This window comes from Xiphias gladius, chromosome 4 (genome assembly GCF_016859285.1).
Source record: "Xiphias gladius isolate SHS-SW01 ecotype Sanya breed wild chromosome 4, ASM1685928v1, whole genome shotgun sequence".
Taxonomy (NCBI): domain Eukaryota; kingdom Metazoa; phylum Chordata; class Actinopteri; order Istiophoriformes; family Xiphiidae; genus Xiphias; species Xiphias gladius.
Window position 1 is genome coordinate 20,225,383 of NC_053403.1, and position 27,565 is coordinate 20,252,947.

Consider the following 27,565-nt stretch of genomic DNA (forward strand, 5'->3'; position numbering starts at 1 on the left):
CAGCCCTACTTCACAGCAGAACCAGTGTTCACGGAAAGCTGTAAATAGGTTTGTTTTCATAAGGAAACCCCTGTGCCCCACTGGGGGCCCACCCTGTGTTTGTATAACCTGTTTTTGCAGAAATTAGCCCCTCTCTCTCTGTCTCTCTCTCTCTGTCTCTCAGATGTGAACAATAAGCTCAGCATTTTCTATCATGTATCTCATGGTGTAGAAGGATTAACTATAAGTGGTTCACTTTAAGTCTAGAAAATATTAGCAAAATCAAATAATCCAATATTGGTATAATGAAGCTAGTTAATCATGCAGATATAATAATGCCGGTAAATTAATTAATTGATCATTTCATTTAGCTATAATAGGCTATTAAAGGAATACTTCAGCATAGCTTTCTTGCCAAAGTGTGATAAACTGAGATGTAAAAATGACAATTTGGGGTTGAATGAGGGGTTATTTGCCAGACTGTTTCTTTACTTAGTGCAGTGACTTGTTTTGTGTAGATAAACAAACTGTAATTAATATGGTAATTGGTTATACCATGTTATTAGAGGTATTGGATATTGGATATTTGATAGTGGATATTGTTACCTTCAGACAGAGCCAGAGCCAGAGCTCTTTCCAGTCTTTGTGCTAAGATAAGCTAACCAGCTGCTGGCTGTAGCTTCATATTTAACTAGAATATATGAAAGAGTTTTCAATCTTCTCATCATCCTCCTGGCAAGAAAGCAAAAAGCTTATTTCAAAAAATGTCAAAACTGTTCCTTTTAGGTTCAGAAAATTGTTTCACTTTACTGCTTAGCGGTATTAACAATTACAAATAGTCTACATTTAAGCCTCGTACAGTGTAGGAAATCCGTAGCAGTAGCACGTCTGTCTGTCAGTATTGTTTAGAAAAATCTTGCTGCCAGGGTCTTCAGTTAGCATAGCTTGCCAGACCACCACCAAGCAGAGAAGTAGCCTGTAGTGGTGGAGATCACTTGATGCTCTCACATAAAGACTTACTAACACTAGTTTCACACAAGTCAGTCACTCACAGACATGGCTCCCTTTGTATCTGCAGTGCTGCTGACAGGCAGGGCTTGGCAGAACAGAAGTGGCATAGAGCAGGGATGTAGGAGTAATTTCTACGCCTGGAGCCCCACTCTATGCAGCAATGGCTGCTAGTAGCCAGACAGCTACTCTGCATCCTCCTCCTCTCCAAATACCAAACACCCTCCTTTACTTTCCTACTTGGTTTTTGTCTTGATTTCCCTCCTTCTATTGTTCTTTTCATCCATTCTAATGTGCCTTGGCAATCTCTTGCTCTCTCTATTGCACTTTCTCTTTCTCAGCATTGCCAGAAGCCTCTGTGACTTGTTTACTATGTCTACTGCTCCCCGGAAAAAAAAAAAAGACCACTGAGTTTTTTTGTTGCCATTATCAGTGTCCCTCTACCTGTCTCTGCACCAGAGGCCAGATGTGGAGGAGGGATAGTGGTGAGTTTGTAATGAGCAAGTGTAAAATTAGGCAGCAGGTACAGTTGGCTTAACCAGAGGGCGCACAGAGCCAGCAGCTGAACAGAGCTGAGTATTGCTGCAGAGGAGGAGACTCAGTACTGTGCTTTAGTGTCACTGACTCAAGTGTGTGTGTGTGTGTGTGTGTGTGTGTGTGTGTGTGTGTGTGTGTGTGTGTGTGTGTGTGTGTGTGGCTGTGTGTGCTGTGTGTGTGGCTGTGTGTGTGTGTGTGGCTGTGTGTGATATGTGATGCATGATTTCTGAGTAAGAGCATTTCAGAGTGCTTCAAAATTAACTGTGCTTGATGTACAAATTCTAACTGCCTAAGAGGTCTTCACTGTGTATAGAGTGTTAAGAGAATGGTTAGTAGACCAAAGCAGTTGATTTCTGTGCTGGTATGTGAAGTAGACTGTAAGAGGCAAGGATAAAGGGTGTCAGTAACACAGCAGAGGAAAGCAAGGCTGCCATTGTGGTGGTGGTGCTGGGGAGGTTTCCCCTCTCCACCCAGCCCACCCTATGCCCTGCCTTCCAGCAGCACCCCACACACCCCGGCCTGTGTCCATATTAGGGCAAAACTCAGCCAACCTCCCCTTAAGCTGAGCTCAACCCCCCAACATGCCCTGCTGTCACATTTTCTCCAGCGAAGGGAGCCTGAGGGAGACACAGCTCCCCTAACCCATTTTGAAGGCCTGTTTTCCTGGCCAGTCAAAACAGCAGAAGCCTTTTAAAAATGGTTGCAGAAAACCAAGGCCAATCATGTTTTTGTTTAAGTGGCAGGCTGGTGTGTTTTAATGTTTATTTCCGATGGTGTACAGTTAATTTTGACAGTTATGCTACCAATTTGCAACTACTCTACTTAGTAATTTATAGTTTGCATTACTTTTTAGGTCACAATACTTTCTGAAGTAGAATAATTAACCACAACACTAAGCAGGCTGTTGTAGTGAGCATTCCCAGATTATGTCAGGCCAAAGGTCACAATTTAGGGTGTTAATGGTTTTTTTCTCTGATTCTCTAAACTCACTTTGGGTCAAGGAACAGTTGTTCAGACATTCAGTACCAACTTTATTAAGGAATTTTGGGATGTGAATGTTCTTCAATGAGAACAAGTAACTTAAGAAAAACAGTAGCAGTTGATACAAAAATTATGCTGTTATGGTACTGTAAACTCAGTTCAGTTTGGATAACACTCGTAGTGAAAGACACACTACCAGTGGTAGACACACCAGTTAAAAATTTCATTTGTGCTTGCAAGTCATTTTCCTAGAGATAGCCCGAACAGAAGTTATTTTGGGTCATTGGAGTTGATTTTGATTTCATTTGATTTATGCAGAGTCCCTTCAGAGAAAATGGATTGACCTAACAGGCATAAGAACTACTGGGTTATTACTATTTTAGAGGTAGAACAGTTACACTTGTAACTTAACTCATTGTAACTTAACATCCAGTCAAACATCAACACACAAACTGACAGGTTGTGTGACACTGGCTAAAGAGCTGTTGGCGTGTCGAAATTGGGTATTGACATTTAGAATATTAGAAGAATTATTAGAATTGGATTTCCAGTTAAGCAATAACGTGAAAACAAATGTGAAGATCAATGGTGTAAAACTGCTTGACAGTCATGGTTTAATACATACCACAGTTTTGGGGTCACGGTTTGATGTGTATTAAGCACAATGGAGAAAGTGAAAGATAAAATTCCTTTCCATTTATTTTGAAAACAGTCAACACTAAATGGAAACCAACGGGCCATGTTAGCTGCAAAAATAAAGACAGAATGCACTTATATAAACAAACTAAAATAGAACTAAATATACTTGCAAAAATGTGCTCTCTAATGTATGGTTGTGCACCTGTATTGGGGGGAAAAAACACTTCCATGGTGTTCATTATTGCTTTGACCTGGTCTGAATCTGCACTACTGAATATATGAGCTTTGAATACAGGGCTAATCTGACTAGCATGTTTTAGCTGATAGTCATGAACTGATACACTGCACAAATTCTGTGGGAGGAACAGTCACTTCTGTGTTTATGTTCTGCACACGCCTCTAATTAGATTGTATTAGGCATTTAATCTGTAATTATTTGGTTTAATAAGGCATCCCACACAGAATGTCCCGTACCAAGCGGGAGGAGTTCTGAGGCACGTTTGCTTCATTGACAGGTTTCTTAGCCCGTCACCATCAGTTGTGGTGGTTGCTAAACGGTAGCCCGACTAAAGCTTTTGCCCTCACTCACAAGATTTGGATTTAGTTGGAGCAAGCATTTAACTCAAATTCAGCCTTTAGAGTGAATGTGTTACCTTAACTTTTTTGTAAAATGGATACTTAATCTATTTTATTCCAAAATATCTGCCATTTTTCACTAGATGGCGGACTACATTGTAATTAAGAGTTGTCCATATCTGAATACTTGCCAAATTAGCTGATAAATAAACTCAGACACAGCCAAAATGTAGAAGCATTTGCCTGGTAGTCATTTTCTTCCGTCTGGGATTCACTGTGTTTGAATAGCACCGCAAGTCTTTTTAAAATTTATTTATTTTTCATTGGCAGTTCCTTGTTCCAGAAACTGTAGATCAAACAAAAAAAACATTATTTCCTGTTACATCTGTAATTGTTTTTGTGTAGTCCTAAGTATATAACAACAATTACATAATGTTTTCTTATCCTGGTATATGACTGCATGTTAAATGGATAATGGTTATTATGTTGTTGGATATGGTGTGTGGATTTAATATTTGAAAGAACAAAACACCTTAACTATCTCAAGTACAGTGGACATTCTAGAAATATTTAGTGAAGAGTAAGTCAAACTGAGATTGTGCAGTTACACACATGAAGCTGTGCAGCTTTACCTGCATAAGAAAAAAGGAACATAACAGTTCCTACACATTTCAGCACCTTTTCAGCCAGTTGGAGGTTTTGGTCTACAAAGAGTGAGTAGACTGATGCATTTACTGCTCGACTGAGTATCAGTTGATGAATGAAAGCTCTTACTCGCAGAAATGTGAATTCTAGAATTTTTCTATTTTTTGTTTGTTGCTCTTTTGAGGGTTACGTGCACTGGTATCAGGGCAGTATTGAAAGTCAAAGTACTGCAGTTTCAGAGAAAATCAACACGTTTTATGTTATAAAATGAATATAAAGTGAATGTAGACACTAAAGTCCCCAAACCCATAGTTCACTGGGATGATATGAATCCATCATACATTCATCAGCTGTTGCCATGCAGAATGGAAGAAAGATGTTCCATAGTTGTCACAAACACACACACACATACAAACACAAACATCCATTTACTCATGGGAGGGTGGAAGACTGCCCATTGAACCTCCATTGAGGGTTAACCTTTGTTTGAACCTATAGAGGGGGTCTGTAGAAGGCAGATCGTCCTGAGCCAGATGTGATGCTCTGCCACACTCACACTGCCTCACTCCATCCTCCACCACAGTAGGGGACAGGTTTTTCCCATCAGAGACATGTGCACTCATATGCATAAAACTGTGCACAATTTATCTCCTTGGTAACCATTGGGCTCACCTGGGACTTGTGCTTACTATTTACACAAATTTGCACACCCAGTCCCCTTGCGTGAACTGGAGCCATGTTGGAAATGTATGGTGGAGATGATACTCATCCATGTAAATAATTGATTTACAGGTTCAATCCTGAATGTCTGTGAACACCAACAGCTGTCACGCTATCCATAGTTTGTGACTCCTGCTTTCAGTTTATGGAGGACGTAATGGAGCAGCAGCAGTTGATTTGACTGTGAATGGTCATAAAGTTTGGTCATTTTCACAAACCACACATAATTGCCTTTTTTCACAAAATTACAATGAGTTAAAACTGATGTTAAAAATGCACATACATTCTATATGTCTCTTACTTTGGCTTATACTTATTTTGAATGATTCATACTTGAGTGATTTAAATGCCCTATTGTGAACTCCTCTATCAGTAACATGATATTGTACTGTAAGTGTATTAAACTTTAACATAATACCTCGAATGAATGAATTAGTAGTTTGTTATAATTTTTTTTTTTTACAGATCAACCCCATACACTGGATAATTACTGAATGAAAGATTCAGAAATGTATTTACTTTAGTGTCAGAATACCAGTATTATTTATTTATTTATTTATTTTGATAACTTGCACTACTCATATGCCAGATTTCTATATGGTTTTTCATGCAACAGTAACAGTTTGGTGTTGGAGGTTTGATGTTCACTGAAACTGCAGTAAGCACCTGTTGTGTACTTATGTATCTAATCATTTTATTGTGGCTGTTTCTTCTGCAATATTTCAAACTTATGCACGGAAAGAGAAGTGCTGAAAAGTGTACACCTTTATTAAAAGTGTATTCATACACACTTACGAGTTGGTAATGGTTTTGCATTAAAAAGCTTTCATTTGAAATAGTGACGTTTTTACAATAACTTCAGCTCTACATGGTTGTCTAATTGTTGATTGAAATTAGCGAGTTCTTGGTCGAGATTCAAGAAAGAACAAAAGTGATGATGACTGTAATAAGCTGAAAAAATGTTGGACCTGTTAGCTGCTGGGATCTGTAATGTTACCATCATGATGAACCCTCTAAACCATACAAGACCGTGAAATTATGTTTTCCCTCTAACCCTCTGCACTAAAGGATGTTTATCATATTTGTAGCCCTTGCTGAATTTGAATCACAACCCATTTTGTTTGTGGAAACTTCAATGTAGTATTAAGAGGACACTTGGTCTGGATCCATAGTCCATCATGGCCTGTGACTGGGCACAAAGGAGAGAACAAAGTTCAACAGTATGAATCTCGACATTGTAAAAGTCAAGAACCATTGTTGTTTTGTGTAATTGCCTTTTCAAGGAAGCATTGTATTTCAAGGTTGATGTGACGGTCTTGACTCTATTTCCTTGGAGCTAGTTTTCAGAGTGGAGCTGTTGGGACAAAGTCAGTTCTGCTGTTGGCCTTGACAAATTGTCTTTGACTTTGTCTCTGTATCTCTGTGCTCATCACTCTCCCATTACTGTGTGTGAAAATACACAGGATGTTACTTAACTGAATTTGTTCTTTTCCATTGACTGAAGACTGTAGTGAAAATATATGAGGTGGACTACAAACAGTATATCCAATATTTTGAAACTTCCAGTGTTGTTTTCTTGTTGTCAGATGCGTTTGTCATTTTCAAGGCATGTTTGTAGTTTTGTTAAGCGCATATGCTACTAGGTGTGTTCGCAGTGTTAGTAGTGGCCTAGTTGTAATCATAGCTTGTCAATGCAGTTTCCTGTGCCTGTAGTTTCTGCCTGCCGTATTATTGTGTTTATGACTCATCCACCAGCAATTCTGGTAGTTACTGTAAATCACAGCTACAAAGGCAGCTACACAGATAGGTCATTTCAGTTTAAATGGCAGTTAACAGATTCCTGGCAGTCAGCATATTTATACATTTTCAAGGTAATGTCAGCAGCTTATAGGAACTTTAGAAGAACACTTCAAACAAAAAGAAAGGATAATATATGTAATGTTTACATACTGTAGTTTTTTGTAAGAAAACCACACTTCAAAATGTTAGCATTAGATTATAATATGTTTACTAATTTATTGAGTACTCAGTGGTTTGAGGCTAATGTTGACCATATAAACACACTGTTAAAACACAGCTGATATAAGAGCAAGATAAGAGGGACTCGTGAATCTTCACTGTTATGCTTCCATTAAACTCAGTGAACTGTGGGATATGGAGTCTTTTGTCTTCTTGTGTAAGCTGTGGTTACAGAGCAATGGAGTCAGACATTCACTGAGCCCTGTCACAGTTAAGTAGTGTTTGTGTTTCCATGTCAAATATATTAATACACCCCAAAGAGATCTATTACTTTCTGCTTTTCATTAACAACAGTTGATCCCTGTTTGCATATGGATTAGGTTTGCCACGGTATTTGGTGTTACCGGTGTTACATGGTTTTCAGGCACACATAACCTGTCCACCAACCCCATCATCTTTTTTATCCTTTTTTTTATAGACATACAACTCATTTGGTTCATTTACGTGTATCAGCAGCAACACCCACATTTAACAAATAAAAAACTCTTATTTGTAAAATACTAGATATCAATACTTAGTCGGAAACTACAATTATAAACTTTTCATTTTCATTTACAGCACCAGCTGAATGTCTTAAGAGTCCTTGTGCAATGACAACACAAATGTTTTTTGATACTCCATTTTCCTTGAGGGCATAAAACAATTCAGGCTGAGAGTCTGTGAGAACAGACTTTACGTGAGGTGATGAAAGCTTTCCTCCTTTTGTCAGAGGAAATTTAGAGTTTGATTCCAGCGTATCATCGGTCACTGAGATGGAAAAATTATGTACTATAGATTACTTCGCTTAGGTCTGGAAGACCAAATGATTAAGAGATTGCATTATAAACTGACATTGTTGGCTGCCATTTTTTTCTAAATAGATATGTAAAAAACCTCTAATGTTCATATACATCACTGCTGTCAACGATACATTTTGGGGTTAAAATCAACCTTACTACAGTCATATTGTTTATTAACTCAAAATGGGACAATATTATGATGCATGTTTTTCCTGTGGGGTACCTGGAAAATTCTATTCCTACTCTGGGTTGATGTTCCCAAAAAAACATGTTTATTTTTTAGAAGTGTGCATGCATATCCCTCCTCTCTGTCTGGCTCTACTACCTGCTGGGATGATTGACAGATTTACTGACTCATCTGCTGACTGCCTGGTTAAATGTGTGGCTTGTTTACTGAATGGGTAGCTCACTAGGCTAACATACTGGCTAAATGATAGGCTGGATTGATTTTCTATCTGTCTAGCTAATGGCTGTTTTTTAATCTGAAATGATGTCTGCTGGCTGGTTTTTAAATGGACTTCCTGGCTAATTTAATTAATCATATTTAGTGTCACTGTTTTAAATGAGCAGACTGTCTGGTGACATCTGTCAGTCCACGTTTGACAGAAGGGGGAAGCAGATAAGTGAAAGGGAGAAAGAATGCAAGGAGGGAAGAAAAGAGAAGGTGAGAGAGAATGTACGTGGATAAAGAAGTTGAAGTACAGAAAAAGAGAAGTTGGATGTTTAATGAGTGAAGTGAGTGTGATGGTGAAGTGTCTGCTCTCATCAGCGTTAAGTCTGTGCTGTCCACATGGTATTTTGGCAAGTGGGTGTTTTGTAAGAGGTCCAGAAGGAACACTTGAAATGTTTATGTGTGTCTGTGGATCTCATGTGATGTTCAGGTGAAGTCTGCTCATGTGTCAGACCACAGGGAGCTGCCACACACTACTATGCCCCTATCAGGAGTGTCACTGTGGTGCTTCCTACCATCCATCCATCGTTCCACAGCATCTTACCTCTTTTTCCCTTGCTCTGCTGCCATGCAGGTTCCACAGTGGAGGGATGGGGGTCAACACAGATGGTAAATGATAAATGGACTGCACTTACATAGTGCTTTTCTAGTCTTATCGACCACTCAAAAAGCTTAACACTACAAGCAGCATTCATCCATTCGCCCCCACATTCTTGCATTGCATTCACGCACACTCACACATACTGGGCAATTTGGGGTTCAGTATCATGCCCAAGGACACTCCGACATGCGAACTGGAGGAGCCAGGGATCAAACCACCGACCTTCCGGTTAGTGAACGACCTGCGCTACCTTGTGAGCCACAGCTGCCCCTGATGGATGAGGACTATATACTGTGGCAGCTATACTTTGTTTTCATTTACATAAATGTCTGTTAAGTCACTATCGGCGAATGAGGTGATGCAATGGTAAGGCCCACTGATGAAAGTATTGCATATTTATGTATTTGCAGTAATATGAACTGGGTGTCTGGGGTGTCATTCCTGGAAAAAATGCTTTAAGTTACTACTAATGCAAAATGAGCATTTACAACTGCGGCACCTTCAAATTAAAAGCATTTAACTGGTGAAACATGAGTTGACTTTTATATGAAGTAGTCACAGGAAATGCAATGTGTTAGTCAGTGAGCTTAGCACTTACCACTATCGTTAATCAAAAATGTGACTACAAAACAAGACGATAGCAAGTCAGTTTGAAATATAGCAGGGAGTAATGGAACAAGGAGCAGCCACATTGAGCTGTAATATGATGAGCTGCAGGCGACAGACTGCACAACTCCAACTTTTCAGCAAGGTTACCAACTCCTTTCACTGTGCCCTGGTGTTCGTAGACTCAGGGCCGTGTGCAGTATAAATTTCAAACACGGTTACTTACAAAAAGATGGCAAAAGGCCAGTTATTTGCCAGAATTCTTTATTAAAACAACAATAGTTTGTTTTGCTGCCCCCAGAATTCTTTCACCTGTGGTATTAAACCAAATTTACTGTTACTACCAGTAACTACAGGTAACGCCAAATCAACTGAAATCTTTGAGATTGCCACTTCACATCTCTGACATGATTTGGATAGTTGACATTATCTAACAGACAAGCATACTGTTAATTGCAATCTGTTAAGTGGTAATTGTTGGATCTGAAGCAAAAAAGTACAGAATTAGTGCGTGCGTGCGTGCGTGCGTGCGTGCGTGCGTGCGTGTGTGTTTGCACCTGCATGTGTACGGTAAAAACATTTGCTCGTGTGAGGAAAATCTGAACACAATAAGGTGTATTAATAATGCTTCCTGTCAATTAGTATTTTCAATACTTTGTTGTCATGTTTATGTAAATGTAAATTTATGTGTGTATGCAGTTTTTTATGGAATACTGCAAAAAGCTAGACAGATAAATTGACCAGGCTGATATGTCGGCCAATTTTAGCTTATTGCAGATATATTGATATATTCAATTAAATTACCAATATTGTATTTCCTGCGGATCCAGGATTTTTTTTTTTTTTTAATCAAAAAAACTCCTTGTTGGAGTTCTACTGAGTGCCAGTCTAGTTGTTTTTGTTATGTGTTTAGGTGAAAAAAAACCTAAAAACTTTAGGCCAATATATTGGTTATTTTAAGTATTGGCCTCAAAGATCTGTTAACAGTCAGGCTACTGAGTACAGCTGCATGAAAATACATTGGTAAGGTTTACTTTTCCAGTGCATAGATGTTTTTATGTTCAGGTAACAGAAATTTACAGTTGTTTTAAACTATATTAACTCTGTAAACGGTTGATCAAGGTCATAGTTCTTATGTTTTGACAAACAGTGGTTCGAGGAACTCACACACAAAATAGTATTGATGCATGAATATCAGCTGGTAGTTCTGTTTTCAGAGATTTCTAGCCAGCAAGCTACCAGTCAGACAAAAATGAGCCACAGCAGGTGAGGACATAAAACAAAACAGCCACAACACTAATGCAATAAGATGTAACCATCCACAAGGCAGTCGAAAAACTCGGCTTTATTACAGTTAGTTATTTCTTTCAAGTCAGGCCTCTCCATAATTTTAAACCTCTAAGCTGTAGGCCATTGTATTACTGTGCACTGAAGCAAGGAGAATGTACTGTATGTCTTGAGTTCAATATCAGGCTGTAGTGCATAATGATAGACTGCCCTGCTAATGATCTCCTCAGTTGTTCATTATGAGAACCTCTTTCATATTTTAATTTAACACTGTAACTTTACATTGTCACATTACATCCAATGTCTCAGTTCCCTGAGTTCTAGACCAACGGGTTTTTCTTTTTCGGGCCAGCACTGAGTAGATATTTACCAGTGGAAAAACATCACATGCCCTAAATTGTTGAAGATTAGGTCCAGAAACTGGCTCCAACAACAATAATTTCACTAAGCTGGTGTTCCAGGTGTAAATTGATAGATTGCAGTTGAGGAGTTTGATTTCAAAGAAAGTGGCCATTACAAAATGACTGAGAGCAAAAAATTAAAACGAAGTGGTTAAAATTCTTAAATGCTGCTCATTTTTTTTGTTAATAAAATAATATCTTTTAAATGTAGAGGTAAGTTACAATCAAAAATAATGAGCTTCAGATAATTTTTTCTTCAGCTGGGCAATAAATGTACACTATCTTTGTTTTTGACAGGATATGACTTCTATCTATTTATTTGTATTCTTCTCTCAAACTGGAGGGAGTTACATTAAAATGCAGCCAAGTGACTATGAGCAGTGAACATTCAGCAGACAGAAGCTTAATCAGCATTTTTTAGATATAACTGGCAAGGGTGTAAATTTCAGTGTTGAATAATTCAGTGGCATGTTTTGTGATGGGACGAGGGTTGTATTTGTTTGCGGAATGCTTGGATGTCAGGAGAAAAGGTAAAAGGTTGATACCGTACCTGTCTGACTCTGACAAATGTGTGATGTAAACATGGGCCCGGACTCAGACATGTTTTTAAAACATGCAGACATTGATTTTAACACAAATTCTTTCTTTTTTTCCTGTTTCAGAGATAAAGAGAAAGTGGAAGATATAGACAGCAACCTAAGGTACAAGACTCACACATATATACACACACACACACTTAAAAAAAAAAAAAAAGAAAAAAAAAAGTTTTTCGAGCTAGTGTGGTCATGTTTGAATAAGACCACTAAGATGCCACTAAACGGAGGCATATCAGCCCAGCAACAATAATGTGCTTTAGATGATTACATTAGGGATTAGACTGCACTTGTTGTATTAAGCCCAAAACCTTCTCTCTCGAAGGCTGTTGAACGGTTTTTCCTCAGGGCTGTTAAAGAGAAATACTGAACCTTCAGTTGGTATTTCTCAGATGTAGGCAGGGGGAAGGGATTCCTAACTTTTTATGTCAGGCACCTAAAAGATATCCACATCACGCTGTTAAGATTTGATACAAGTTTGCACTTACAAATTCCAGCAGAAAAGACTGCTTGATTGATCATATTGTAGGTGGACTACTTGTCTAGTGAGTAAAATTAAGCAAGTTTTAAGCAATTTCCATAACCACTATCAAATAAAAACTACTGATGCTGCTCAAAGGCGTCTTCTACCAACTCATTAGTTACACATGATCAAACTAATCGGGTTTTAAAATTTTAAACATGAATCTGCGAATCTACAGGCTTTTCTTGAGGACATAAATCTGACCCAGGGAACAAAGCATTTTTATATCAGAGAACAGGGTTGTGAACGACAAATACCATGTCATACTTGTAAATGAAAAAGATTGTACCATGAGCATAACAAATAAAGTATATGTGAACAAATTTTTCCAGATTGGTCATGTTTAAAGCTTCCATTCTGCCCCGCAGAAAAGAGAACAAGATGTGATCTTAAGTTTCATGAAATAAAAATGTGCTTTCAAGTAATTTTTTCTAGAAGCTTCAAAAGCAACTTTGAGATCAGCTGTAAGTATTTTCACAATTCAATTTTGGCTCTAGTATTTTGTACAAAAAAAAAACAAGTTCATCAAATGCGCCCTGTGGAGTAAACAAACAGAGTTTTGTTTACATTGTGTTTCTCACCATTCAGTGTTTCTCACCGAAACGCAATTTGTCTATCCTTGAGGTCTTAGAAAACTTGTTGAATTCATTTCTTTCGTCATTTGCAAACATTTGCAAAAGTAATTTTTTTAAATACTTTAATACTTTATGATTTGTTTACATCCATGTTTGCCAGCTCCCTTCTTTATTGCCTTTGTTGGCGCATTGCTATGATTCTTGTATATGTGCTTCTTTTTTACAAATTGGGACACTCAAACACTGTACCAAAGTGATGCTGGCAGTCAAAAACTCGACAGGGTACCTTAAATCAAGAACTTGGATTAGAAATGGATCTCCCTGATTGAAAGAAACCCTGATTTCTGGTATTTGATCATTTAGATTCTTCTCTGTCCCTGTTTTGGGTTGTAAGTTAATAGCAGAAACATTGATGTTAGATGTGAAAGTACTATTGACTTCTGATAATTGTACTTCTCAAACTTTTTTCCTCTTTCCATATAAAAGAAAGATATTAATATAATAATAATAATAGTAATAATAGTAATAGTAATAATAATAATAGTAATAATAATAATATTCTTTTGGTTTGTCTCTTTGCTCAGAGCAGGATTTCTCCCTCAAAAGAGGTTGTTTCAGACTCCCAGACAGCACGGAAAGGTAATTTAAACGTGGCACTCTTTTTGGTGCTTCAAATGCATAGAGTTTGCCTTAATTATAAAGCACAAATAGCCTGAGACTGCTGCACGGTTTCACAGGCACATTTTTTGAAACAAGAGGAAGAAATTGAAGTGAAACGAAGACAGTGGCGTTGTTGGGGGAATTTCTGTCACTGAGAACAACTTGAGCACCGCAAAAGTGTAATTGATAAACAGGTCAATGATCAGGACCAAATAGTTCACTGACAGGGTAATATGCATCTATCAGCCACAACATTACAACCACCTGCCAAATATTGTCTAGGTCCCCCCCTACTGAGCTCTGACCTGTTGAGGCATCGACTCCACAAGACCTCTGAAGGTGTCCTTTGGTATCAGGCACGAAGATGTTAGCAGCAGATCCATTTAAGTCCTGTATATTGCAAGGTGGAGCCTCCATGGATCAGACTTGTTTTTCCAGCACATCCCACAAATACTGGATCGGATTGAGATCTGGGGAATTTGGAGTCCAAGACAACACCTTGAACTCTGTCATATTCCTCAAACCATTCCTGAACAATTTGTGGAGTGTGGCAGGGCACATTATTTTGCTGAAAGAGGACACTGCCCTCAGGGAATACCATTACCATGAAGGGGTGTACTTGGTGTGCAACAATGTTTAGGTAGGTGGTATGTGTCAAAGTAACATCCACATGAATGCCAGGACCCAAGGTTTCCCAGCAGGACATTGCCCAGAGATTCTCACTGCCTCCGCCGGCTAGCCTTCATCCCATAGTGCATCCCGGTGCTATCTTTTCCCCAGGTAAACAACGCACACGCACCAAGTCGTCCACATGATGTAAAAGAAATTATGATTCATCAGACCAGGCTACCTTCTTCCCTTGCAACATGGTCTAGTTCTGAAAGTCACATGCCCATTGTAGGTGCTTTTGGCGGTGAACAGGGGACAGCATGGGCACTCTGACCAGTTTGCAGCTACACAGCCCCATACACTGCAAGCTAAAATGCACTGTGTTCTGACAGCTTTTCTATCATAGCCAGCATTAAGCTTTTCACCTATTTATGCTACAGTAGCTCTTCTGTGGGACTGGACCACACAGGCCAGCCTTCACTCCCCAGGCACATCAATGAGCCTTGGACACCCCATGACCCTGTCACCAGTTCACCAGTTGTCCTTCCTTGGACCACTTTTGGCAGGTAGTAACCACTGCATATGAGGAACATCCCTCGAGACCTTCCATTTTGAAGATCCTCTGACCCAGTCATTTAGCCATCACAATTTGGCCCTTGTCAAAGTCACTCATCTGCCCATTTTTCCTGCTTCCCTCATATCAACTTCAAGAACTGACTGTTGAACTGCTGCTTAATATATCCCACCCTTTGACAGGTGCCATTGTACCGAAATAATAAATGCTATTCACTCCACCTATCAGTGGTTTTAACGTTGTGGCTGATTGGTGTAGACTTCCCCAGTCACATAAATCTGTGATGTTGGCTTCAACACCATTAGGACGTCTTTAGGGATTTGAAACTTTGGTGTAACAAAATCTTTTTTTAAATCAAAATAAATCAGGGTTTTTTTTTTCTTTTGTTTTTTTTTTTTCTTTTTAATGACGAGGTCTCACTATAAATTCTGTTTTTCCTTTCTTCTTTTTTTTTTTTATTGGAACTTCTTGTAAATGGCATAAAGGCAAATACTTTCTGTCTATAATATGTACTTCTTTAAATGTTTTAGTTGCACCCTCAGCACATTCTTCACAAAAATATTCCTTTACTGCGTATGGTATACCATATGTGCTATTTCTCTTTAATTTGAAACATGTCAGCTGATGGTAAATACTATGGGAAAGAGGAAAGCCACTGTTTCCACACTTTCAGTCGAGGCTATATGGATAAGTGGTTGTGAAAGAGGAACCGAGCAGACAAGAAAATTCCCTGCGTAATTTTTCCTTCCTTGTCTGGTAGACAGGAAACTCTCATGTATCAGAGAGCAGTTTATGGGTCTGTCAAGCTCAGTAGATGCAAAAGTTTGATTTCCAGGCAGACAACACAGAAAATGCTTATACTGTTCATTGTAATACAAACTATAACATGGAGCAGCTTACCATTTGCATAACGTGCATTCATCCTGCATTTGTCTAGTCATATGTTAGTCCCTTGTAGATATTGTATTCAAAGTCTTTAGTCGGTAACTGTTGTTTCTAACACATTACTGCTAAACCACAGAATTACACAGAATTACATTACATAAGTACTAAATGACGTTAAGTTTCAGGTATCTCTGCACACTCTCATGCATAGCAGAGTCACTCCTGCACTCTCGGGTCCATGGTGTTCTTTCTCTTTCTTTTGTCTTGTCGGTATTTGAAAAATGTTAATAGCTTTAAATTAAATTCCCATCCCATCTCCTGACCTGTGTTCAACTTAAGTCAAGACAGGGATTTTGAAGTTGGGTCAGGTGATGTGCTTTAAGCCATTCAGAAAGAGCATCAGTGTTGATTTCACCCTGCATGTTACAAAGGTTTTTACTAACAGATTTGTGAGCAGGATTAGAAAGGAATAAAAATGGAACAAAACGTCATTCACAAATCAGCCATTAACTGCGAATTAGTGTTTCTGTGAATATTTTATGAATTTAGAAAGCCTTTCTGAAAGGATGAGACAGGGTAAACCTTAAGTGACACTGTTAAAATCCAATCAGCGGTCTCATTTCAAAGAGCCATTACCAAGTCCTTCATTGTTTACTATAGACCTTTTTAACAGTAGATTCTTTGACAAGTCATTTGTAGGAAAAGCATGGGTGTAATTAATAACATTAATTATGGCTGCATTCCAGTCAGATGTGTCAGTTCTGTGACACTTATTATTAGTAACATCTGTGCTTGTCCTGCTATGACAAGTGAAAATATGTTAGAAAATGTGTGAGACAAGCATTGACACATTACTGTGTAAGATCAATGCAAAATATCTTTGCCTTCTTGTTTGAAGGCCAAGGAGAGGACCACTATTGAAAGAGAGGCACAAAAAGGCTAGACCAGTGTTTGCAAAAAATTTCATACATAAGCCAAAGTCTTTCTGGGATAATATTCTACGTACAGATGAAAGCAAAGTAGAGCTCTTTGAGAATGCAGTGCATCAGTTTGTGTATAGGTGAAGAAATGAAGCCCATAAGGAAAAGAACACCCTACTTACAGTTAAACATGATGGAGGTTCTATCATCCTGTGGGGCTGCTTTGCTGCCTCTGGTACTGGAGGCATTGAATGTAACAAAAGAATAATGAAATCAGGTTACAGAATCATTTCAGAGCAAAATGTTTTACCCAGTGTCAGAAAACTAGGTTTGAGGTGAAGTCTTGGGTCTATCAAGAGGACAGCAACCCAAAGCACACATCCAGCAGTACAAAAGAATGGCTGAAAAGGAAAAGATGGACTGTTTAAAACTGGCCAGCAATGAGCCCTGACCTAAATCCCATTGAAAACCTGAAATCTGAGAGACCTGAAATCTGCCCTTGCTGAAATCTGCCCTTGCAAAAAGGAATGCAAACTTAATGCAAACTTAAAAGAGCTTGAACGCATAGCAATGGAAGAGCGGCAGAAACGACGAGTAGACAGGTGCAAGAAGCTTCTAGATGGCTAAAAGAAACATATAGAGGCTGTCACTGTTACCAAAGGTTCTGCAACCAAATAATAATGAAGGGTGCTAATAATTGTGTAACCTTTGACATTTTATTAAAATATTTTCATTAAACAAAATTAGTTAATTTGCGTTTATTTCTGAAGATACTCTAAATTCAGTACTTAAAATTCAGGAGTGCCAGTCATTTCAACCAGGACTGTATGGTACATTGCCTCAAGTAAATAAATTAGAGGAGGAGGAGAACAGCTGTGGATAGTTGTATATGTGCAATTTTAGAATGTTTTTATCGTGTTTTGTATTTTTTCATTTCATTTGCACCTTGGCTTCTTGAGAGACAAGAAATAGTAGAGAAAGCTACTGAATCTGGTTTGTTTTCCTCAGAGGGGAAATAAAGCACACACTTAACTGCAAGTTAACTGTCGAAGGATATTATTGGAGGCTTGGATTTCACATTGGCATATTTTACTTGCTTAAAATTCTTGTCAGATTATGTGTATATTAGGTTTTTGCACTGTTGGGTCTGTTTTTTTTTTTTCTTTTTCTTTTTTTCCTGAAAAATGCCTTGAAACGTTAAACCAAGAATTGTATTAGTTTTCACTGGACCTTAATTGTACCTTGGTCTGTGGTCTAAGAAAAATAAATTCCCGTAGATGTTGCTGAGAAGTCCTGGGTAGTTCTTCTCCGATAGAACTGGTTGTCAGTTTTAATGGTTAACTGGTACCTGAGGGTAGCATATTCATAGTTTGGCTGGAGATTAAGACAAGTGATACTGTTGAGGAACTTGTTGTATCCACACGTTAGGATTCGCCTAGAAAAAACACTACTGCTACAGCACATGTACCAACATGACACCGTTTAGGTACAACTTAAACCCTTTTCAGTGAAATGTAAAAATAAACCAGCGCTGCCCCCTTCTGATATACTTTTGTATTAATTCAAGATTGAATTGTAGCTGCATGAAATTGATAATCAGACACATCATAAGGTTTATAATTTCACCCGGAATCAAAGCTGTCACTGTAGGATCAGTATGCAGACTGTTTTGTATCTAGACTGTCACATATGTATGAATTTATTAGGAGTGCAAGATGAGGAATGAATACCATGATTGAAAATAGTCGAGCGCTTGCTGGGGGCTGTACAGAGAAATGCAGTGTGATTATCATGTGCATACTGCAGCACAGTGTCTCTTTTGTTGTCACTTCACACTATGACTTAGTCAAGGGAAAGTTGGATCTCTGTGTTTGAGAAGAAAAGACTTGTGTGCTCTTATAGTTTCTCTGTCCTTACTGTATGAATCTGCAACTACAGATTCATTTGCATGAGCTAAATAGATTGACTCTTAAAAAAAAAAAGACTAAGCCCTCTTTTAGAGTGTACCAGCATTGGTCATATTTAGAAAAGGCCCAAATCCAAAAGAGCAGAGAAGCTGGTTCAGAACCTCAGGAGTTTTGTTCAGCAAGGGTGGAAGGAAATTTTGCTTTTTCACCCATTTTACAGACCAGGAGACGCACACATAACAGCGACATACATATCAACTTGTGCAAAATGCATTTTAAATGACAAAAATTTCATTTTGTCTTTATAACTAAATTCCTGCCGTGTTTGCACATATTCTGAAAAATACACACAAATCATTAATAATTAGAAGATACCGTGTTTCCCCTTCAGTTTCAGTTTCAGTTTTAAAAGAAGATGCCATTGATTGAAGAAAATTGACCTCACTAATCAGTTAGTCAGACAGATGTTGTTCTGTTTACATTTTGAAAAATAATTTTCAAAAAAGAGTTTTCAAAAATATGTATCTTAAATTATTTTGTTAAACAAAAAAGGCCTAAAATTCTTTGGTTTCAGCTTCTCAAATGTGAATACTTGCTGTTTTTCTTAGCCTTCTATTGTAGCAAACTAAATATCTAAACTAAACTGTTGGTCAGACAAAATAATAACACTTTGATTTGCATCTGGAAAGTCTTTTTCTGCAAGGTAAATGCACATAATGAGTCCCTTAACCATGCTCCAGTGTTGAGACATTTTCATAATTTAATTTAGGCTACACTAAAATTCAGTTGCATCTAAATTGCAATACAAAGTGCACTTGAAAGCATCAGTTGAAAACTTTGGCTTCTGATTTGCTACAAATGTCTGGCGCATAGGGTCAGAAATACAGTTAATACCTTATTAACATTCAGGATTCATAATTGCTATACTAACCTGGGCTAAAATAGTATCTATTCCATTTGAAAAATCATCACTCAGAACAAAAACAAACACCCTCTATTGGGCAGAAATCATATTTGGGTGATGAACACATTTTCAGCTTGCTTTAAGTTATCATTGTCCCTGTTATGTCAAGTACAAAATTAGCTAGACATTAAATGTGTTTTGTGTAAAATATACATGTATTCATGTCTTTTTGTGTCTTCTGTTTTTTACCATTGTATTTTGACCGTCAGGTGTGCTGGAATGGGTAACCTGCTAAAAGTCCTAACAAGGGAAATAGAGAACTATCCACACTTTTTCCTGGACTTTGAAAGTAAGTCTGGCTTCAGAGTGGAACAAAGGGAGAAAAGATGGATGGAGAGATAGATGTGGGGAGGGGGGTGGGTGGGTGACCGGCTCAGCTGCTTCCTTTCTATCAGCTGGTGTCTGCTCCTGATGAAGAAGCCAGGAGTCTACTTATGCTCCTGTCTTTTCTCCTTTGCTTTTCCCTTTCTTTTTTTCCACTCAGTCATGGCCTCCTTCTACTTCAGCTCTGATCTCCATCTCTGTTCAAATAACGTTTTTGATGACTTTTTAATATCACACACACTTTTCTTCCTTTCTCTTTCTTTCTTTTTTCTCTCTTGCAGAAACCAAATGGGGAATCTGTTAAAAGTGCTCACTTGCACAGAGCTTGAACAGGGGCCAAACTTTTTCCTTGACTTTGAAAGTGAGAACAGCTTATGCCTTTCCTTCTGCTAGTCCACCCCTCCCCTCCATATCCCTAAATTGATTTTTCCTTTAAACTCTCTTGAGCTGCTCTGACTGGTCAGGGGTCAGCCTATTCAGCTACTGAATTGTCAACCTTTCTCCTTTGAATTTCAAACACTGCCTCTGAAGGTAGTTATTATGATTCATGATTGATTTCAGTATGGTTTTAGAATCTGTTCTCTGCATGCCAAGTTGAAGAAGAATGGCGCTGACCCTTGACCTTTGCTGTCTGCTTTTGCTAACTTGTCTGCGAGCATGACCGTGTAGGTTCACTTACAAAAAGACACATTTGATACGTTAGAAATGTAAGTGACATAATGTAATTACTAACACGCTACTGATCAGGTCCTGTGTATATAGTGTATTAAACAATGTTTTATCTACATTTAGCCTAATTTCTCTTCCTGCATACCATAATCAGTAATCATTGAATATATGAATACTGTTAAGATGGAAAACATTACTCCACATTTCATCACTTCGGTAAAACATTTAAATCTTATACTGTAGCGCCATGTCTATCCAGGAGCTTGCTGCATCAGGCTTTGGATTAATCTGCCTGCAAACACACTTAAAGATACAGGCCTGGTTGTATAATCACAATATTTAATAAAATCTCCATATTACTGAACAGCAACAACAACAAAAATGCTTTCATATAGGGAAAATACATATATTCTTTTTACTATTATGCCAGTTTTGTTTTTTATTTTCTTTTGTTAAGTAACCTTGGACATTTTATTAAAATATACATTATACATTTACAGATTATACATTTACATTTCATTTACATTTATTTCTGAAGATATTTTAAATTCTGTACTTAAAATTCAGGGGTGCAAATAATTTCAACTATGACTGTATTTCACAGTAGTAGAACACTTACAGTTTTTCAACATATACTGTATACCTTCGTACTAGTTCTTTTACTGTCAGCTTTCAAATATTACTGCCTTAATATGATCTTAGAATTCAAAATTTGTGTGTGTGTGTGTTAACGGGAAACATGAGTTCTTTAAAAGCTTTGCAGAAAATGCATCCAGCTCTAGTGTATTAAGTTACAGAGATGTAGATACTGTATGTTTTGGATACAGGATTATGAAACTTATCTGGAGCCCTTAAATCTAGAGCAGAGTTCCCTAATTCTTGTGTAGACAATTCCAGTCCTATCAGTGTAGTTAACGTTTGAGTTTTGAATTTCAAATTAAAGGCATCACTTTGGGTGCTCAAGGCAGCAAATTTTGGCAGCTGACTGTTGATGGACTTGTATGTGTATATACTACATGTGCCACAAGCTGAAAATGTCGACTGAAATTAAATGTTTTTAGCTTTGACCCACACACAGTTCATTATACTGAATGTTTTTGTTCTTTCTCACCTGTGTTCTCCCAGTGAGTGTTTCATCATGATTAAAAATACTGTCATTATTGCTTGTTTAATAAAAGCCATTTCACATCTATGAAAATTGAATGTGTAGTTCTGCAGTGTAAAGATAGACTAGAAAACTAAAAGTAAATGCAAGTTAGATCTGAAATTTAAATATAAGTTAAGTTATAAGTTAAATATTTGTGCAATTACAAAACAATCAAGGACTGATACTCGATGTGAAAAGGCAAGAATTAATAGTTTTGTAATGTGTTTGCATTGTTAAACGGCTAGTTTAGCTAACTGTTGTGAGGGTATGTGTTTGTGTTTTGTTGTGCGTGCACATATGTGTGTATTTGCATATGTGTATGTATGCACGTGTCTGCATGTTTGTCTACTAGATGCACAGCCGACAGAAGGAGAGCGAGAGGTGTGGAACCAGGTGAACTCAGTCCTCCAGGACTCTGAGAACATCCTGTTTGGCTTGCAGGCATACAAAGGAGCCGGCCAGGAGATCAGAGATGTAAGGCACACAAAAAACAGCAGCGCTCCCATGCACAAACACTGTACATGTTTTGCCATAGGTAAATTCAAAAAAAAAAAAACTGAGCAGTGATGTAGATCTTCAAATCCAACTCTGTTCTTTCCCTTCAACAACAACCATTAACTAAGAGTATAAGCAATGTATGCATACATTTCTGCATGTAAACTGTTTGAAGTGCATGGGATAAAAGAAAAGCTGAATTGCACTGAAATGCAGAACAAACTAGCCTACCACACAGTAGAGGGCATACCTCTGCCAAGGCAAAAAATGCACTATTTCGCAATGTTAAGGAAATTGATTTTAAAAAATGCTGGATCTGCCCCTTTAACCGGATCCACACCAAAATTTATGGTTCTTCCCTGGCCCATGACCCATCTCTCCACCAAGTTTAGTGCAAATCGATTCAGCCCTTTTTGTGTAATCATGTTGACAAATAAACAAAACCAACAAATAGACATGAGTGAAAACATAACCTCTTTGGCAGAGGGAACTAGTTAAATTCCTTCCACAGCATACATTTTTTTGTGGTGCACCTGGTGATTGATGTTGATGATAATTATGGCACTAAGCATGGATGTTTTCTGACGTTGTCCTGCTGTTTTTTGTTTTTGTTTTCTTTCTTTCTTTCTTTCCTTTTGTTGGGTCCAGGCAATTCAAAATCCCAACGACCTCATGCTGCAGGAACGAGCCTGGAACTCCGTCTGCCCACTGGTCATCAAACTGAAGAAGTTCTACAGTTTCTCTCTTAGACTAGGTATGGTCATAGCATAGAACAAAATGTGTTGTCTTACCTTTCTGTATTTTCAGTTCTTAATGATTCACTGTCCTGGCTAAATAATGGTAAAATAATTATCTTATTTGGAGAGTTTTGACTTCTATCACACACACTGTCTATAAAAAGGTAATCTTTTATTTTAAAAATGCAGAAATTACATGTAAATTTTATTTTTTTCAAATATTTTCTTGTAAATTCTTTTAAATTTTCTTGTAACTTAAATGAATCACCCAAGTTACAAGAAAATTTACCATATATGCAGAAGTCAAGTGAATAATATACTGCAGTCCTGCAATTTTGCAGACCTGCACCTGCTATGCACCCACAAGGCTTGGTACCGAAACTGACCCTACCCTCAATTATCTCTTAATCAAATCCGGACCCTAACCCAACCCATTAATCTAAATCCTGTGACTTATGTTAAACACATTGGCTACACATTATATTTAGTCAGGGTTTGCATGATGGCTTGTCTGAGGTTATCTACCGTTTTGTGTAAAGTACTGTCCCATTCAGTTATGAAATGCACTTGCTCAGTCAGCCTCCACTTGTTGTTGATGTAATGCAAAGTGACACAAAGATAAACGATTTTGCAGTAATCATTTGTCCGCATATTTAAAGTGACTCCCTGTTGCTATGGCGACCAGTCAGGCTCAATAAAAATTATACTGGTTTAATATCATTTCTTTCTTTCTTTTTCTTTCTTTTTTTAGTTCTCATGTTTATTTCACCCACTGCCCTCCCGCATTTAGTTAATTTTTACCCATGTCCGTACCCGTGAATTAATATAAACATATTTTTACCTGTTTAAGGCTGTACAGTTAAGTTTCTGAGCAACAAAAATGTCAACAAAACAGTTAGCTTGCCTAAGTCCAGCCATAGAAGACATGTTAAATAAGAAGTTCTCTTGAATACAACTATATTATGAAAGTTTAAAACTAAAATCATGTCATATAAGAAAATAAGTTCAATACAAAATAAAGTGTTAAGTTCTTTGCTTCTCTTCTGTCTAAAATGTGAATGTGCAAATAAATTCTGAACTGGAAGAGTTTCAGGGTTTGCAGGAAAGGCCTATAACCTAAACAAGAGCTGATGTCTTTTCTGTGTGTTTTTATCTGCAGAAGAGGCTCTGAAGAGTTTGTTAGACTCCCTGACATGTCCGCCGTTGACACCCACTCAGCACCTGGAGAAGGAGCAGGCGCTCGCTAAACAGTTTGCAGAGATCCTCCACTTCACTCTGCGCTTCGATGAGCTCAAGGTCTTCTGGAAACACTGAATGATTAATCTCAGTAACACACAGTCTTAGTCACTCTTCCCATAGTAGCTAAGTTAGTGACACATACAACATACTTGTATGAAATAATCTGATGGTTGTGATACTCAACAGTGGTGACTAAATGTATTGTTGTCCTTTTTTCTTGTTTTCCTTCAGATGAGAATTCCTGCCATCCAGAATGACTTTAGCTACTACAGAAGAACTATCAGTCGAAACCGAATAAACAACATGAATGTAAGTTGTCCAGAAATTATATTCACAGTAGCTTAGTTCTCTTAGCTCAGATCTACATAAGCTGGATGATGACAACTATCTTTTTCCTGGGGTTCTCCACAGATTTATATCATACAACAGGCTTTGATGTTTATATATTTAGAATCTGCAGTGCTAAAACAGGAAACTGTCTTAGAATGACATAAGAAAAGACTGTGTTCACTGTGTTTTGATGTGTCTTTTATGTCACATCAGAATCCAGAAATAGTCCAAAATGATCACATTGGTGGTACTATAGTATTTTAATTGGAATTGAAGTAAAAAATTCTATAACTACTTTTCCAGTAGTGCAGAGATGCTGCCTCTGTTCAGTAAATATAAAGACCTCTAATTCATCTGTGTTTGTTTCTGCACCTAAAGTTGGACATTGAAAATGAAGTCAACAATGAGATGGCCAACAGGATGTCTCTGTTCTACGCTGAGGCCACGCCCATGCTGAAAACACTCAGCAACGCTACAACAAACTTTGTGACAGTGGTGAGAATACCACCTGCTATCATTGTTGTCACTCTGACTATGAAAAAGTTGAAAGGTTCTTCAACTAAGTTCTGAGTAAAGGGTCTGAATACTTATGCCAATGTAGTATTTCAGTTTTTCCTTTTTAAAAAATTTTGAAAAAAAAATCTAAAATTCTATTTTTCACTTTGTCATTATGGGATATTGAGTGTAGATTGTTGAGGGAAAAATGAATTTGAATAATTTTAGCATAAGGCTGCAACATTACAAAATGTGAAAAAAAAGTGAAGGGGTCTGAATACCTTCTGAATTCACTGTATGTTGCATTCACTGTCATAATGCTGTAGCTCTGACACCAAAATACAAATGAGGAAATATTGGTGACACCTGATCTAACTTTCAAAATGATTTCCACTCATACACACATCTACACTGATTTACACTGTCAAAGCATGATGATTGAAATGTATGTAATTTTTTAAATCATTAATGTTTAAAGAAATTATAGTCATTGGTAATATGTCTGGTTTGTCTATAGAACAAGACTCTTCCACTGGAGAACACAACAGACTGTCTCAGCACCATGGCCAGTGTTTGTAAAGTCATGCTGGAGACACCGTGAGTTATGATGTTTTGCTACGCACACATGCACACACACAATCATAAGGCTTCTTAGAGGCCTTGAAAAAGCTTAGCTGTTTGTAGACTAAGAACATGTCATGACTTTCAAGACCTTTAAAGTCAGTAAAAAGGTTCTCGCATTTTATGTGTGAGAATGGGAACACTGATTTAAAGCATACAGAAGAAGGACACGGCTCAGTCATTCACACAGTCACATTTACAGTATGTGCACATGTATTCATCCAACTGCATACCAATAAAAAATATATTGTACTTACACAAGTAATGTAACAGCTGCACTTTGATTGTTTTTAAAAAATCACTGGCTCTCAGTTTACACACTCTTCGTTCACCATATAGGCTTAAATCTTTCTCATTTCCAAATCTTTTTCTTTTCTAATCCTATTTTTCAGTCTCATTCTCTCTTTCTGTGTTTCTAGGGAATATTCGAGTCGTTTCAGCAGTGAGGACACACTCTTGTTTTGCATGAGGGTCATGGTCGGGGTCATTATTCTTTATGACCATGTTCACCCCAACGGTGCCTTCAACAAGTCCTCAAAGATAGATGTAAGACACACACACACACACACACACACACACCTGATTTAAGCAATTTAACAGCAGCACTTTCGACCATGGATCTGTTTTGTGATGCAGCTCTTGACTTTCCATGCTCTCATCCTGACTCTGTTCATTTCTTCTCAGATGAAAGGCTGTATAAAAGTCCTGAAGGACCAGCCAGCAGACAACGTAGAAGGTCTTCTGAATGCCCTCAAGTAGGCTACATTCACTCTATTTACTGTAAATGCTGTTAAAGGTTGCTATACAGAACAGGCCTACTAATTGGAGTTTTTTTTTTTTTTTTTTTTTTTTTTCTTTTTTTTTCTTCTTCAGATTCACCACAAAACACTTGAATGACGAGTCCACTCCGAAGAACATCCGGGCAATGCTCCAGTAATACCTATATAAAATATATATATATATATAAATAGATATGAAGAGGATCAATGCTCTGACCTCAAATAAGATGTATATGTTTACATTATTTAAAAAGACTCGATGTTAATACTTGTTTGCATTTGCATAGTCATTCCCTCCAAGTTACTGAAACCTGTAGAACATGTACCTTGTACTTTGAAAAAAATATGAAAGCATCACATGAATTGCCTCTACTGTTAATAGCTGTCAGAGCACAAATGATGGATACCTATCAGCCTTATACTATATAACTGAACTTTGCAAGCAGCACTTGGAACTGAAAGAACAATGTCCTTAAAAAGATCTTGTTAATGTTTAATTGACAATGGAATTAGTTTAGTGTACAGGTCTTGTCGAATTCATCTTTGGGATTGATTGGTTTGATGAGATTGATTGACTGATTGACTGATTTGTTTGATGAAATGGTAAAAGCATTTGGGTGTTATCTCTTTTTATAGTCAGCTGTTGTATTTTTTTTTCCAAACTCCTTGTGCATCTGATAAAATAAATCCACTGTGAACATAATAACATACTTTGCACATTCAATAAAATCCAGTATGTCAAAGTTTGTTTTAACTTAGAGGGTTTGCTGATTGAAGATTCCATGATAATGAATCACAAAATCAAATCAACCAACCAAATGTTTTATTTAATCGTTTTGTGGTAATGTTCTGAATGATAGTTGATGATAGTTGTGTTTTTCCATGTTTTAAATAACTTTTTTGTTGCTTTTGTATTAAACAGACAAAAAAGATTTTTTTTTAATCTCTTTCCTTAAAGGTTTCCGTTTTCTCTCTTTTAAAAAAAATAAAAATAAATAAATAAATAAATCTGTTTACTCTCTAGATGAATTCCCAGATGGGTTAATGGAATAATTCACCTTGTCTCCACTAAAGGGACAAATGTGACCAGGTTCATTTTTTATTTTATTTTTTTAATATGAATTTTGATATTGTTCGACATGTTTAAAGCAACATCTAAGTTTACTAAGTGCTTATGAGCTCTGTTAATTGTCTTCTATGCATCAAACCACACCTAGAATAATTTCATAACCTAAAATATAATAGTTTGAAATAATGTACACTTCAAAATTTGCCTTAAATTCAACTCTG

The 27,565-nt window shown here is 37.4% G+C and overlaps 1 protein-coding gene across 3 annotated transcripts in view; it reads left to right on the plus strand.

Annotated features, from left to right (window-relative positions):
• fam49a (family with sequence similarity 49 member A) overlaps positions 1-27,565 on the plus strand; it is a 39,225-nt gene that overhangs the window by 10,947 nt on the left and 713 nt on the right. Inside the window, exons 2-12 of one of the 3 annotated variants that reach the window (XM_040125821.1) lie at positions 11,892-11,930; positions 19,649-19,728; positions 21,932-22,053; positions 22,723-22,828; positions 23,971-24,107; positions 24,282-24,359; positions 24,759-24,875; positions 25,393-25,472; positions 25,916-26,042; positions 26,181-26,251; positions 26,370-27,565. The exon at positions 26,370-27,565 is cut by the window's right edge and continues 713 nt beyond it. In XM_040125821.1, coding sequence (XP_039981755.1) covers positions 19,659-19,728; positions 21,932-22,053; positions 22,723-22,828; positions 23,971-24,107; positions 24,282-24,359; positions 24,759-24,875; positions 25,393-25,472; positions 25,916-26,042; positions 26,181-26,251; positions 26,370-26,433 — 972 coding nt within the window. In that variant the 5' untranslated portion in view covers positions 11,892-11,930; positions 19,649-19,658 and the 3' untranslated portion in view covers positions 26,434-27,565. Of the gene's footprint in view, positions 1-11,891; positions 11,931-13,510; positions 13,560-19,648; positions 19,729-19,829; positions 20,125-21,931; positions 22,054-22,722; positions 22,829-23,970; positions 24,108-24,281; positions 24,360-24,758; positions 24,876-25,392; positions 25,473-25,915; positions 26,043-26,180; positions 26,252-26,369 lie in introns of those variants that run through there. The other 2 variants (XM_040125822.1, XM_040125823.1) reach the window with 2 other exon arrangements.